The sequence below is a fragment of the Trichoplusia ni genome, chromosome 9, assembly GCF_003590095.1.
Source record: "Trichoplusia ni isolate ovarian cell line Hi5 chromosome 9, tn1, whole genome shotgun sequence".
Taxonomy (NCBI): domain Eukaryota; kingdom Metazoa; phylum Arthropoda; class Insecta; order Lepidoptera; family Noctuidae; genus Trichoplusia; species Trichoplusia ni.
The window spans coordinates 866522-879760 of NC_039486.1; the positions used below are offsets into that span (position 1 = coordinate 866522).

At 34.5% G+C, this 13239-nt stretch overlaps 1 protein-coding gene across 2 annotated transcripts in view; it reads left to right on the top strand.

Moving 5' to 3' along the window:
* The window catches only part of LOC113497454 (protein peste-like), a 56101-nt gene that overhangs the window by 41276 nt on the left and 1586 nt on the right, over window positions 1-13239 (top strand). The window contains exons 1-9 of one of the 2 annotated variants that reach the window (XM_026877008.1): window positions 2825-3054; window positions 4610-4751; window positions 8205-8343; window positions 8804-8964; window positions 10273-10488; window positions 10857-10988; window positions 11332-11503; window positions 11821-12023; window positions 13032-13105. In XM_026877008.1, coding sequence (XP_026732809.1) covers window positions 3011-3054; window positions 4610-4751; window positions 8205-8343; window positions 8804-8964; window positions 10273-10488; window positions 10857-10988; window positions 11332-11503; window positions 11821-12023; window positions 13032-13105 — 1283 coding nt within the window. In that variant the 5' untranslated portion in view covers window positions 2825-3010. Of the gene's footprint in view, window positions 1-2824; window positions 3055-4609; window positions 4752-8204; window positions 8344-8803; window positions 8965-10272; window positions 10489-10856; window positions 10989-11331; window positions 11504-11820; window positions 12024-13031; window positions 13106-13239 lie in introns of those variants that run through there. The other variant, XM_026877009.1, reaches the window with a different exon arrangement.

The following is a 13239-nucleotide window of genomic DNA, read 5'->3' on the forward strand; positions in this document are numbered from 1 at the left end:
AGAGTCCTGTCTATGCCATGTAAGCGATATGCTGCCAGTTTGATTCCCGGCACAAATCAGATATTGTTTCTATTGTGTCTAAAAACTGTATTTTTTTTAAGGGCAAGTGTAATTCGTGCACAAAGATAAAAAAATCTACAAGCAAAAGGTTAACCCATCAAATTTTTACATCATTACAAAATCATATGTAAAAAAATTAAATCTTCAGGTATCACGGATTTTAAAGTCTGGTGACAGACAGGAAGCAAAGCCTTTAACCCTTAAACCCTTAGCCGTCAAATAGAATTTAGAGACAAAGTATACTTAAGAATGTCACTCGTTCTTTGCAAAAAATGTGATTATATTTCCAATTTATGAAATGCCCAAATATCAAATTCCCTATCAGCCAATTTTCCCAACTTTTCCGAGAAAGATTATTTTATAAGTGTAATAGCATAGTTACAATATCATTCTGAGAAAGACGTCAACGCTTGCCCACGTAATGTCAGAAACAATTGAAGGTATAGTTATAAATCTAGCTCTGCAATACATTATAAAGGTAGGCAAGGTATTCAAGGACAGTTGATACGTAAGTCTTTAAAGGGCATTCCTATACAATGAGTTCTATTAAGAGAACTGCAATTAAGAGAGAATTTTAGGTTTTCTGTTATACGTCTGATTATTTTAATATTCTGAAAGGATATTAAAAAACAATGTTGCGTGCAAATAGGCTAAAGGTAAACAAATCGGTTGGTTGACAAGTCAAAAAAACCCGTTCTCAAATTTATTTGTAATTTTCCAACTATATGAACGTCACAACTGCTGCCTAACCTGGATCTTAATTTAAAGTATTTGTTTTTAAAGCGGCAGTATCAATAGAAATACAGCATAATCACCATAATTTGTGAAAAACTTAACTGATTAGTTATCACGGTTCATTTGATACGGCCTGCAGCAGCAGGGCCTCAATAATAGTTCGTTCTCACCCTTTTTATCTATCAACCTAAACTTATAGAAAGTGGTTCAGTAGTTTACTCATAAAGGGTTGACAAACGAACTCGCATTCGTATTGGCAATAATTTAATTAAGTATAATAAGTTTGTATAGGTATACTAAGAAACATAAATTTAAAACAGTTTAGCTACCTAACCTTACCCAACTCATCACAAAATTAATTGTCACAACATTTGAGTTCACCTAACCGTAAACATTGCATCACATTAAAACTTTATTTCAACGTTCTGATGAATCATTCAAGATCTGCAGAGATTAGCAATCAGACAGTACCACATCATCATGGCCCGCCACGTAGAGTCCAAAGTCTGTGTTATACCGACAACGGTTTACGAATCTCAGAGTATTTTGGTGTTATCTAATGTATATAGAGACAAGCCGTCTAATGTCCGTGTTTTTATCTACTAACTTGTCTTATTTGGTTTATGTTATAGACATGTATTTTGATTATTTTCTTTGACTTTTAATGATTGAAAGAAAAAAAATTGATGGTCATTTTAATTATTGTTTTTGTTTTTAAATACTTATTTTAAGTCTTTATATGTCTAGGTTGTCAATGTATTATTTATTTATTTAATTATCACACTAATCTACCATTACAGGTTATAAGGTTTCAAAGATGGAATTATTATGCACATAGTTGCAGGTCAAAATTCCAGCAACTGTTTTAATATGTAATTTTCTGATAATTCTGATTATGCATAGGCAATAAGTTAGCCTGATACACATTAGTAATAATTGTATACAAAAGTGCCATTTTTAATTAACAAAAACTTGTTATAAACATTGAATAAAAAATGAAGGAAATAAGTCGTACTTTTTTGTTTTTTGTAAATAAGTATTAATCAAGTGAAAGTGGAAAAATACGAAATTGGTTCATGTTAAATTATTAACAAACCGAAATTGATTTGAAATCTGACACTCTGATGGGCTTGTAGTAAGACTGTAAGACTGCAAGACTGTCAAGTCGAGGGTCTCCAGTAAGATTCCAAGGCATGCATCCACATATCACGCTAAATACACGTCGTCACACACACATATCCAAATATCACAGCTTCCGTATTTTGTAAAGCACTTTAAAATTCGATCTCATTGTTCTGTGAGAGTGCGGAACCATGTTCATTGAGCATCACAGCTTTAGAATAATATTATTAATATTGTAGAAATAATTTGAACTCCAAGAATGGATATAGGCAATTTTTGTTAATGATAGCCGAAAATATAGTGGGCGAGGCTTAATACACACATAAATAATAACATAACAAAAAAGTTAATAACAAATCAAAACAACAATAACTTAAAAAAACTCTAATCTATTAACGGTACTTGTTGAAAAGTGTATTATTAAGGTACTTATAAGTGGTAATTACTTTACTGATCGTCATTCATTATAATTGAGCTTGGAACTAATGTTACATAAATACAAATACTGCTGCGCTGCTTCTAATCATATTAAACTGTTTATTTATTCAAAAAAAAAATATTTATTTCCAAATTCTATAGCTACGAATCAAACCATTTGCAAATACAATGAGTTCTACTTAATACAATAAATAAAAGTCATTCAGTATAAATTTACTCTTATTTCTGTAGCAAAAATAAAAACTTAGTTTAAAATGTTACATAAAAAATAGACGCCTCCATTACTATTAATCTTTTCACTACAAATCTTATCAAATCAAATACCTTTTTATACACACACGAAGCTTCATAAAAACGGCATGAATTAAACCAGTCATCGCCTAATACATAAGTACTCTTTAGTAAAAAAAATACACCAAAATATACATGTAAAATAACTTCGACGTCTGATAAAAGAGGGGGCTTGTCTAATCTTATCGTGCATGGAAATTTGTACGTTCAGTGTAACACAAGCTTTTGTCGAAACACGACGGATTAGAAAATTGATTTCGTCTTCACAAATATTCGTAGTCGTCAATTGTTATATGAATTGTTATATTGCATATAACATTGTTATGTTCTAGAGTGTTATAAAGTTGTTTGTTTATTAAGTGTTATGTGGTTTCGCTCGGATATCGTGCTGTACCTAGATAAACACGGGTTAGTGGACTCTCTTGTGATAATTTTTATTTATTTGTTTTGTATTGGTGGGTGAATGCTATCTGTGTATTTAATAGAATGTTTCTATTTACTTTTACTGTAAACGACGGTTCGTAGAAAATTTATACGATTTGTGAGAATTTAGTTCTAAAATACTATACGCATCTATAATAAGTACGTATGAACCAAAAATAGTTTCCTTCAGTCTTTGTATTTTTCTGGCTTTTTTTAGAAAATGTAGATAAATTCGAATACACGTCTTTTTTATGAATATCTGAAAATTAGTTAAAAAGTATTGAAAGTTTAAAAATTATTATTGCAGTTGTATAAGAGAGAAGCACTCTGACCCCGTCAAAGGAATGGTGCACTCGGTCGATTTAGCCGGACATAAGAGGCCGGATATGTCCGGTTTCCCAAAGGATATGAAACAGATAAAACCTTTTGAAGTAAAAAGTACCTCATTATAATTTCCTTCATTAGAAGAAGACTCATACAAATGGCTGAAAACAATATATTATTACAAATATAGTTTTCAACCTGTATTGGAAACCGGGTCCAGGTGCCGGTAGTCAGGAGTCCAGATAGAGAAAACTCCTCACAATTTTTAAAGTTACTATAACGTTATCTACGACACTGATTTCATCAATTATTTCAAGGGTACAAGTGTAACGATATTAATAAGGCTCAACTATTCGTCCGTTTTTGCCCAGGCTCAGTCTCATAAACTTTTTGGATTTGATGGGTAACCAATTTGTTTCTCTTTAGCCTATTGGCACGGAAACCTCAGTGTCGCGAGGTTATTCTAGGAGAAAAGGCTTTTTTCCCGGTCTCAGATAAATAGGCCTGTAATATATAGGCAATAATATGCCTGTTTTGTTATTACATATAATGTTATAAAATTAATATCAATTATACAAAATGTAACAACTTTCTTGTGTATTATTATGCGTTATCACATATTATGAATAATAATCTGGGTATCGTATCTTTGTAGAATGTTTATCATTGTCAGCTGTTATTTTATCTGCAGCGTATGGCAGTATAACATTTCGATCGTCTGAAATTAATCGGATTAATTGTTAAAAACAAAATTCCTATTTAATAAAACTTTAATGTCTTAAAGAAATTGATTTTTGAAGTTATTATTTATTCTATGTATGTAAAGTTTACGACAAAAAATTATATTAAACGAGCGTACCTCGTTGTGCAGAGCTCATTTGCGAATCTAAACCGTCTAGGGCATCCAAACAAATACTAAAAAAATCTTCAAATCGATTCAGCTGTTTGGCAGTAGCACAGTGACATACACACATACAGTAGAATTTTGTATCATTTTGATTAAGATTACGATATTTTCTGTATTTTTTATTATATTTTCATGTGGTTCTTCAACATACGATATTTTTAAGAATTAAAAATTACAACCAATTACACAATACAACCAATTTATAAATTTCTTCAATTCTTTTATAATTTACGGTAACAATTCTGCAACTAATTTTTTTTATTTGCACGTAAAATGTATCATTATTGAAATGTATTGTCATTGTTCCAGCGTGTCGCCGCTACCGGTAAAGATGCGCGGGCGCACGCCGCGCTGGCTGTGGGTGGGGGCGGGCAGCGGCGCGCTGCTGGCGCTCGCCGCCCTCACCGCCGCACTCGCCTGGCAAAGCATCTTCGATTCAGCTTTGGCAACTGTAAGTTAAATTGTGAGTGTTTATATTAAAGACTTCAAGGTTTTGAATTTTTAATAAGACTATAGTTTTTTTTGGAAGGATACATGAAAATTGAGCGAAATATGTATGAAAATATATGGAAATTACAAATCTTGACTAAACTCTGAAACGTCAGTAAGTTTTATTTTGATTACTACAATGTCATAAAATGATGTACCTATACATAATATTCAAAAGCAGATTATCAAGGATCAAAAATAAAAACACGCTGAGATATGTAAAAGGGCGATAAAAAGACCTATGAGGATTATTTGTCAAAAAAATTAAGTTGCGGTTGTGAAGATAAGTCACGTGCCTAATATATTATAACAGAAGAGTAACAGAATATACTTAATAAAATAAAAAAAAATGTGAAGAAAAGTCACCTACCTACTAGGGACAACAAACTACACTCACAGATAACCTTATTTTGAAAGAAATCCTCATTATAATTATTCTTATGAATAATCAGTTCGAGCCGACATTGACTCACTTTCCACCCGTAGGGCTTCCGTTAATCAGCACGCGTTTTGTTTAATCTAATTAACTGATATTTGGTTCGCACGTTTTTCATTTATTTATTTTTCGTCACGTGACTGATAGTGGTTCGATATCAGGTCAGACATTTGTTTGACCTTTCGTCGTGTGCAGTTTTCTGTTTCTTGTAGATTTAATTTTGTTCGTAAAGTTTGATTCGATATGATATGATGGTTTTGTCTATAGTAATTGAATGTGTTACGGTATTTTTTGTATACAGTCAAATGGTTGGATATGATTTTTAATGGGATGATTTGATATTGTTTTTTTTTTTAAACGACTCCCGCACTAAGGGATTTAATCCTTGTGTCGCGGGGGGTTTTACAAACATACAAATTACAAGCACAAAGACACCCAGACTCAGAACAAGCATTCGTGGATCACACACAAACGATTGTAATTGTATGTCGGATTTACGTACTAATTTCCATAGAATATAATCATAGTAAATATATTATTATTATTGACTTAAATAAAATCAAAAGTAAAACCTTTTTTTTCTAGTACGTCAATAACAGGCATTTCCGAAACACTAGAGGAAACAACTAGTGACTCTAATTATTTACAATTAATTGATCTTAAACTAGATATTATGACAATACTATCACTTACATGTCTATTTTAATTCTTGACTTAAATCGTCAACTAGAAATTCATTCCTTTATCACCAACAAACCTTCTAAACGACAAATATATAGAGCTACACAAATACTCCGACATTGTCCTGATAATATCTAAATTACATAACATTTGTATCCAACAACGTGCCTGCACATATATTATCCACAGATATTGGATACAAGCTATCCACTAGCGATCTCCATACGGGTTCAGATCACGTAACGAGAGCAACAATTTGTCAAAGGGTTACGTAACACTGTCTGATCGGAGTTTCGGGATATACCCAAGCCTGTATTTGAAACCTTAAGGTACTAGTGAGATGAACTTTGTACTATTTACGAATATTACTACTATTTTTTGGAGCACGTTTATCCGTAACTTTAACTACGGTAAAACGAGGTAAATAGAGGTATAATATTTATGTAAAATATTTTTGGGGTGGATAGAAATTTTGTTAAGATTTGGACGTTTCAAAAGACATAATCATATTTCATAAAATCATTATAGAAATAGCATAAAATCTCAATAAAATAATTGTATTTAAGCATTACAATGTATGCAAATGCATGCGACCTCCTCAAAAAGCACAATTTCCTATTAACTTAAAACTCTATTCATCCCTTTTTCCACCCTATAATATGATTTCCACAAACATACAAATTCATTTAAATTTTACCCCTTGTTTGTAAAACCTTAAAACTGTGATAATAGTACAAAACTATCATAAGTTGATCACAATTTGACAATTCGTAAAGACGAAAATAATTATGTTTTTGGAAAAAAATGTAAAACACGGTGTTTTTCAAGTGACTTTTTGCTATATTAACTCAATATACAATTGTTTTAGTGCTAATTCATATATTCGTATATTGGTACTAAAGAAATTCGCTCGTGTCGGTACCACAGATTTGCGTAAGCTTTGGAAATAAGTCTTTCATTTTCTGTTTCGTGTATTTACGCGAATGTGAGTGAACCTTGTACCTTCGTACTTGAGTTACGTAAATAATGGAAGTTCAGTTTCAAGGTCACGAGCCCAGACTATTGAGAGTTATGGCTTTATAACTTTATTAATTAGCTGAAAATGTTTAGCACAGATTGTATTAATGATCGCTTTTTTAATATTCATGAGTAGGTTTATTTATTTACTGATTAGGATAATTACACCAATTTCATGATATTGTATTGTAAAAAGCGCTTTAGAGGTAAAAAGATGAAAACCGATTGTTTTAATCAACTCAAAACCTATTTAATATCAATCTCTCCTTTCGAAGCAACTTCCCATTTTGAAAATACATCTCTCTTACTTAATGATAGAATAAACTTTTATCACAGTGACTAGACAATCATGCACATTATGTTTATATTGGACAAGTGATTTGACATCTTGTAAAGGTTACAAGTTCGTTCCCCGTCAGCGCAAATGATTTGTTATCCGCAATTCATTGCGCTTAAGAAAACATAAGTCTTAATTGGTCATTTGAATAACTGTAGTTATTTTTATGCTATAGTAGAATTTGGAATATAAAACGATCTACGAATTATGAGTGATGATCATTTAATCATGTCTCTAAGCTGACATAATCGGTCATTTCAATTAAACACTCAAATAGTTTATTAGTCTGTGACCTATTACACAATCTAAAATTCAGACAATTCAGACTTCAACGTTAACAACTTATGAAATATACCGATTGACGTCAAAACAACGGTTCCCTTCAACAAATTGATTTGTCAAAACTAATCAAGTTCGCCGGCTTGCCAATTAACGACAACGATATCGAATGACAATTGTTAATAAAGTAGAGAGGTACAAATCAATATGCATCCTCCATCTGTACGCTCGCCTTGAAATACAATTTATCAATCGAATGTGGATAAGCTCTTTAATCAGCGTATTTGACCCGATGTCAAATGTTTGCATGCGACGCAATGCCTAGTTTGTTTTTAGCAGGTTATCAATAGATTAGAGTTGTTTGCACTGTGCTTTGTTGTATTATTAGTGTTTATTAATCTTAGTTGAGTTATATTTCAAATATTTTCCGCAGTAGTTTGGGCATGGAGTGATATAACTTAATTGTCAATATTATTGCCGTCTTTTTTTGGACTGAAACCCCAGATACCTATGCAAACCTCCGTTAAACAAAGCTGAGTTTTAAAAATATTTTATTTTATATTTAGGAAATGAATTTCCCAAATTGAATTAAATATGTAAGCATTGATTCACCGTAGAGTTTCCACAATTTCATTAATTATTAATCGTTCTCCGTCATCTTGCAGCAACTGATGCTGGCTCCAGGCTCCAGATCTTACCAGAACTGGGTGGCGCCGACAGTGCCGCTGTACTTCGACATCTACTTCTTCAACTGGACCAACTCAGAGAGGTTCCCAGATGAAAAGCCTATTTTAGAAGAATTAGGTGAGTCGATGTCGAATGATAACGACAAACTCATGATAAAGAAACATGTTTGATTGTGTCCGATTCCTTCAATTTTCATTCAAACTGTAACAATATGAGTATGAATTTTACGTAAACCACACCCCTTGTTAACACACACAATGTTCTATTTCTTAAATCAAGTAAAGCAGCACATCTGTTTTATGGAGGAAGTTACCATATCATTGATGCTGCACTAGGTCTAGCAGATTACTGGGTACATTAGATCATAAAGATAACAGTGCAAGAAAAGAGGAAAGCAGAACATGATTATTTTGAAAGAGGGCAAGCAACGTAGAATTTTTCGGCCAGTAAAACTAACAACTAACAAAAATGGTTATTTCCTAAATCCTACCGATTATTAAGAAAATAGAACAAACAACGTTGGATTCTTCGGTAAAATCAAGTTTAACGAATGACCTAATGGATGTTTCTTTACCAGGTCCCTACCGGTTCCGGGAGAAGCGCCGCCACGTGAACATCACATGGCACGAGAACAACGGAACAGTCGCGTACCGCACCGAGCGCAGCTGGTTCTTTGATGAAGCCACCTCCAACGGGACCCTGCAGGACAACATCACCACGCTCAATGTCATTGCTGCTGTGAGTAACACTTTATCATTACTGATTTTAAGCAAACAGGAATTTTTTTGCTTACTAACACTGTTTCAGTATGACCCCTGCATTTGTGGAATGAGATGCCAATCAAATAATCAAAAAATGATTTTATTTCAACTAGGTCTTTTTCAGGCTCTTTCGAAACGTTAATATTAATAGAATAGAATAGATTTTTTTAGTGCACACCACGAACTTACAGGATCTCTAGTTGGTCAGGAAACTCCATCAGCTACAGACCTTACTTTAAGAGGTGCTAAAAGGAACTACCACGCTTAAATCAACCCAGTATTAGAATATGATAAAATAAGTTACTTTCATAAATTGATTCTTCATGATGATGTCCATTTCAAAAAATTATAAATATTGTTTTTTGAAGAACAAAATCATACAACTGACTTCAAATCCATCCAAGTCTAAAAATATGTCAAAATCAGAACCGCTTCGTTCATGGCATACGAAGTACCAAATATTTATCTCCATTCGACAGTTAATGTTCGTTAACGAGACAATGCTACGATATTATGAAGTGTTCCTCAGATAACAGTGATCCAACGGGTTAGTAGTACCATGTTAGAACAATATTCTTATCTTAATGACAAATACTGACATTGTACAATGACTCCATTTTTGTTTATTATGGTACAAATGTTTACACAGAAGTGAGTCATTTCCTTATCTAGTTGGAACAACTTTTGAACATAGTCAAAGGAGGTATTTAAGTTTTGCCGTTAGTTAAAAGGAAAGAAATGCCTGTTATGAAAATTTAGATGATGTAGTTAGGCTCATAGTGAATTCATGTTATGTAATACAGACTTTGATAGAACGCAATAGCGCGAATGTTTTAAGGATGAAACATGACTCCGACGGGCAAGCTTCGATGAAGGAAAGCTTAGATGAGAATCAACAAAACTTATTAATTCACAAGTTAGTTTGATACCTTATGTTGCGTGAGGGTCATTGTTACAGAAGTAAATCTTTTGAAGTAGCATCATATTGTGAACAATTTCATTTTGAACACTATATTACTTTTTGCTCTAACCTTCCCTATAATGGAAGAGACCTGTGTCTAACAGTAGGATATATAATTTTTCGGAGCAAAGAGGTCAGTTGCTTTTATATCATAGAAGAAAATTTTGTGCTAGGCATTTAAATTAAGCACTACGAACAGGTGTATTCTTCAATACTTCTTCATTCTTTCTTGTTTTTTATTTCGAAATTACAGCTAAGTGGAAAACGATCATTTCGAACTTTATTGAACTTCTATCCATAAATTTTATTTTATCTTTTTTCCAGTCAGCCGTATACCGCTCCAGATTCTGGGGCTTCCTTCAGCAGAAAGGCTTATCCATGGGCCTGGCGATGTTTAACCAGCAAATAGCGATATCTAAGCTGGCGAAGGAACTGCTGTTCGATGGCTACGAGGACCCTCTACTGGATCTGGCGAAGAGTTTGCCTCCGAGTACAACGGGAGGAGCCCCACCAGTAGATCGCTTTGGATGGTTTTATGAGGTAAGCAGAATTGGAAGTGTCGTTGATCTCAAAAGGTTATCTTACAGGGTGACTGTTTTTTGGAAGTAATTTTGCGGAGCACTGTCTAGTACAGAAATGAATGGTTGAGGTCACTACGCCAAAACTCTCTGAGCGCAACGGTTCGCGGGTTCGATCCCCGTGTAGTACAAGCGTGTTGTCCTGAATCTGGATGTATTTCCGCATGCAACTTGAATGTTTGTGACAATCCTGCTACACAAGGATTTAATGTGGGAGTCGATTTTTACTAACTTTGACAACCAATAATTATTTTCAGTAGACATACTCACCTATTATTTACTCAGTATTTTTCTTTACACTAAGGAATTAATGTATTTCTGTTATTTTAGAGGAATAACTCATTGGATACAGACGGGTATATGGAAGTCTCGACAGGGCAGAAAGCTGGGACCTTACCTGGTCAGATCCTAAGGTGGAACTACGAAGACCACATCACCTATTATGAAGGAGAGTGTGCCAAAGTAAGTTATACACAATATATTTTATGAAATCGTCACTCTTGATGTGTTAAAGTAAACTTTACAGATTGACCAAGGAAACTTTGAATAAATAAAAGTAATTCCGCAATCCTCCTCACACCGTGCTCTGAATATGAAGTAACACTAGAGCAGTAAGTAGGTTATGTTTGCATTTCAACAAGTATTATAAAAGCCTGTAAAAGCGAAAATGTGCCTATTCTATGTCACCTGGTAAATCTTTCTCGTTGGCAAGGGCTGTTTCCAAAATCTTAGTTTCAAGATGACACAATTCTTAAAACATGTTACCTTTTGAACTTTGATTACTATGTCTTCTCTTTCTCCATAGTTATCAGGTAGCGCCGGTGAGTTCATGCCCCGGAACTTAACAGAGGAGTCAACCCTCACCATGTTCGTGCCAGACTTGTGCAGAACTGTGAACATGGATTACGTGGACAGCGGAGAACTTAGCGGTCTCATGTACCACAAGTACGCGATTTCGGGGAGAAGCTTTGATAATTGTAAGTTATTTTGAGTTGTTCAAAAAGAAGAACGGAAGGAGGGTCGAATGACTGTCTTGAGATTCATTTCTGAGAAAAAAACCAGAGAGATAAAAGAATATTTTATAGAGGGGTCTAGAATTGTTACTCTTTAGAATTAGTTTTCGTTCCGCATTTAATAGCTAACATCAAACCCAGACAAAAATAATAAAAAAAAAACTGTTTATGACATCATTTGAGGTACAGTCTGACGTCTTAGAAAAAAATATGGGCTAACAAGAACCATGATTGCCTTTTATGTCTCACCTACTTCACCATCAAACTCTTTTCATCCACAGCAACAACCTCCCCATCAAACACGTGCTTCTGTAACGGGGAGTGCGCATGGAGCGGCGTCATGAACGTGTCGGCGTGCCGGTTCGGCTCTCCGGCCTTTCTCTCACTGCCTCACTTCCTGGACGGAGACCCTCAGCTGCGAGAAGCTGTGGAAGGCATGAGGCCTGACCCTGATGCACATTCCTTCTATTTTGCTGTTGAGCCTGTGAGTAACCTTATATTATTCTTATGATTAGTTCGGCTCGCGACCCCGCCGCGTCAGCTCATGATTAAGGACTCCGGTTGGGTCCGAAACTAGTTGGGCTATCAAACAGTTACATCATTTAATATTCTTATGACTCCACCGTTCAGTAACGACACTTTACTTTTTACCCCCGAAGAAAATAGAGGGGTGTTATAAGTTTGACGTGATGATAATGACGATGTGGGATCATAACTTCCGAATGGATAGAGCGATATCAATCAGCTTGTTTTGTATTAAGGTTAATTATGTACAAGTTTTCTTAGACTAGCTTGTTCTTTTGAACCGTTTAAAAGTTGTGGCGGCTGAAAGTAAGGTAGAAGAATATGCAAATGTCTGCTCGCTTGGGGACTTGAATAGAGGGAGACAGAGATAGGCTTTTGCTTTGATAAGAAATGGGATATGTTATTCTAAAATTATCTCTTTTCTTCTTATTAGTTCTTTTGTCATTTTTAATGCCGGCAGCAGCTGCGTCATGCTCCCTTAGTCGTCATTGCCTGCGGTGGCGTTTTGGGTCGGATCACCTACTTCTCTCTAATATGGCGAGGGAGGTGATGGCTGAACGGGTGCTGCTTGTGGTGACTGGTCGTACTGCTGTCTTGGTTGATAGTTTATTAATAGATCAAATAAGTCATACCCCACCCTCTGTAAACGCTGTCTTATTTTGCAGCGTTTCCTTAATAATCAATTTAGGTGTAAATATATTTATGTAAAAAAGCGACAGCGTGCTATGTTGTGGAGTTTGTTGCGCCGTTTCTTCTTCACAGCTAGAGCACTTAGGAAGCGGTGAAGAGTGGGCGATACGGGGAGCTGTCTATATATTTTGACGTTCAATAAGTGCTACCTTGTAGCCTATTTTGAATAAATGGATTTTGATTTGATTTGATTTGATCTCCTGCATTGAATATCTGATCGTCACCACATACCCTACTCTGGCCAACAATGTAATATTAATCATATTTTCCTTTTCAGAGATTGGGAGTACCGCTGGATGTTTCAGCCCGGTTTCAGCTCAATATCTACATAGAACCGAGTCCAAACGTAGGGTAAGAAACTCCTTTCATAATTTTACTCTACTTTGCATATAACCTCCTAATTTTATGAACTCAAAACCTGTTTTATCACAAACCTACGATTAATCAATATTTCTCATACCTACACTAATTCCAAATCACATTCT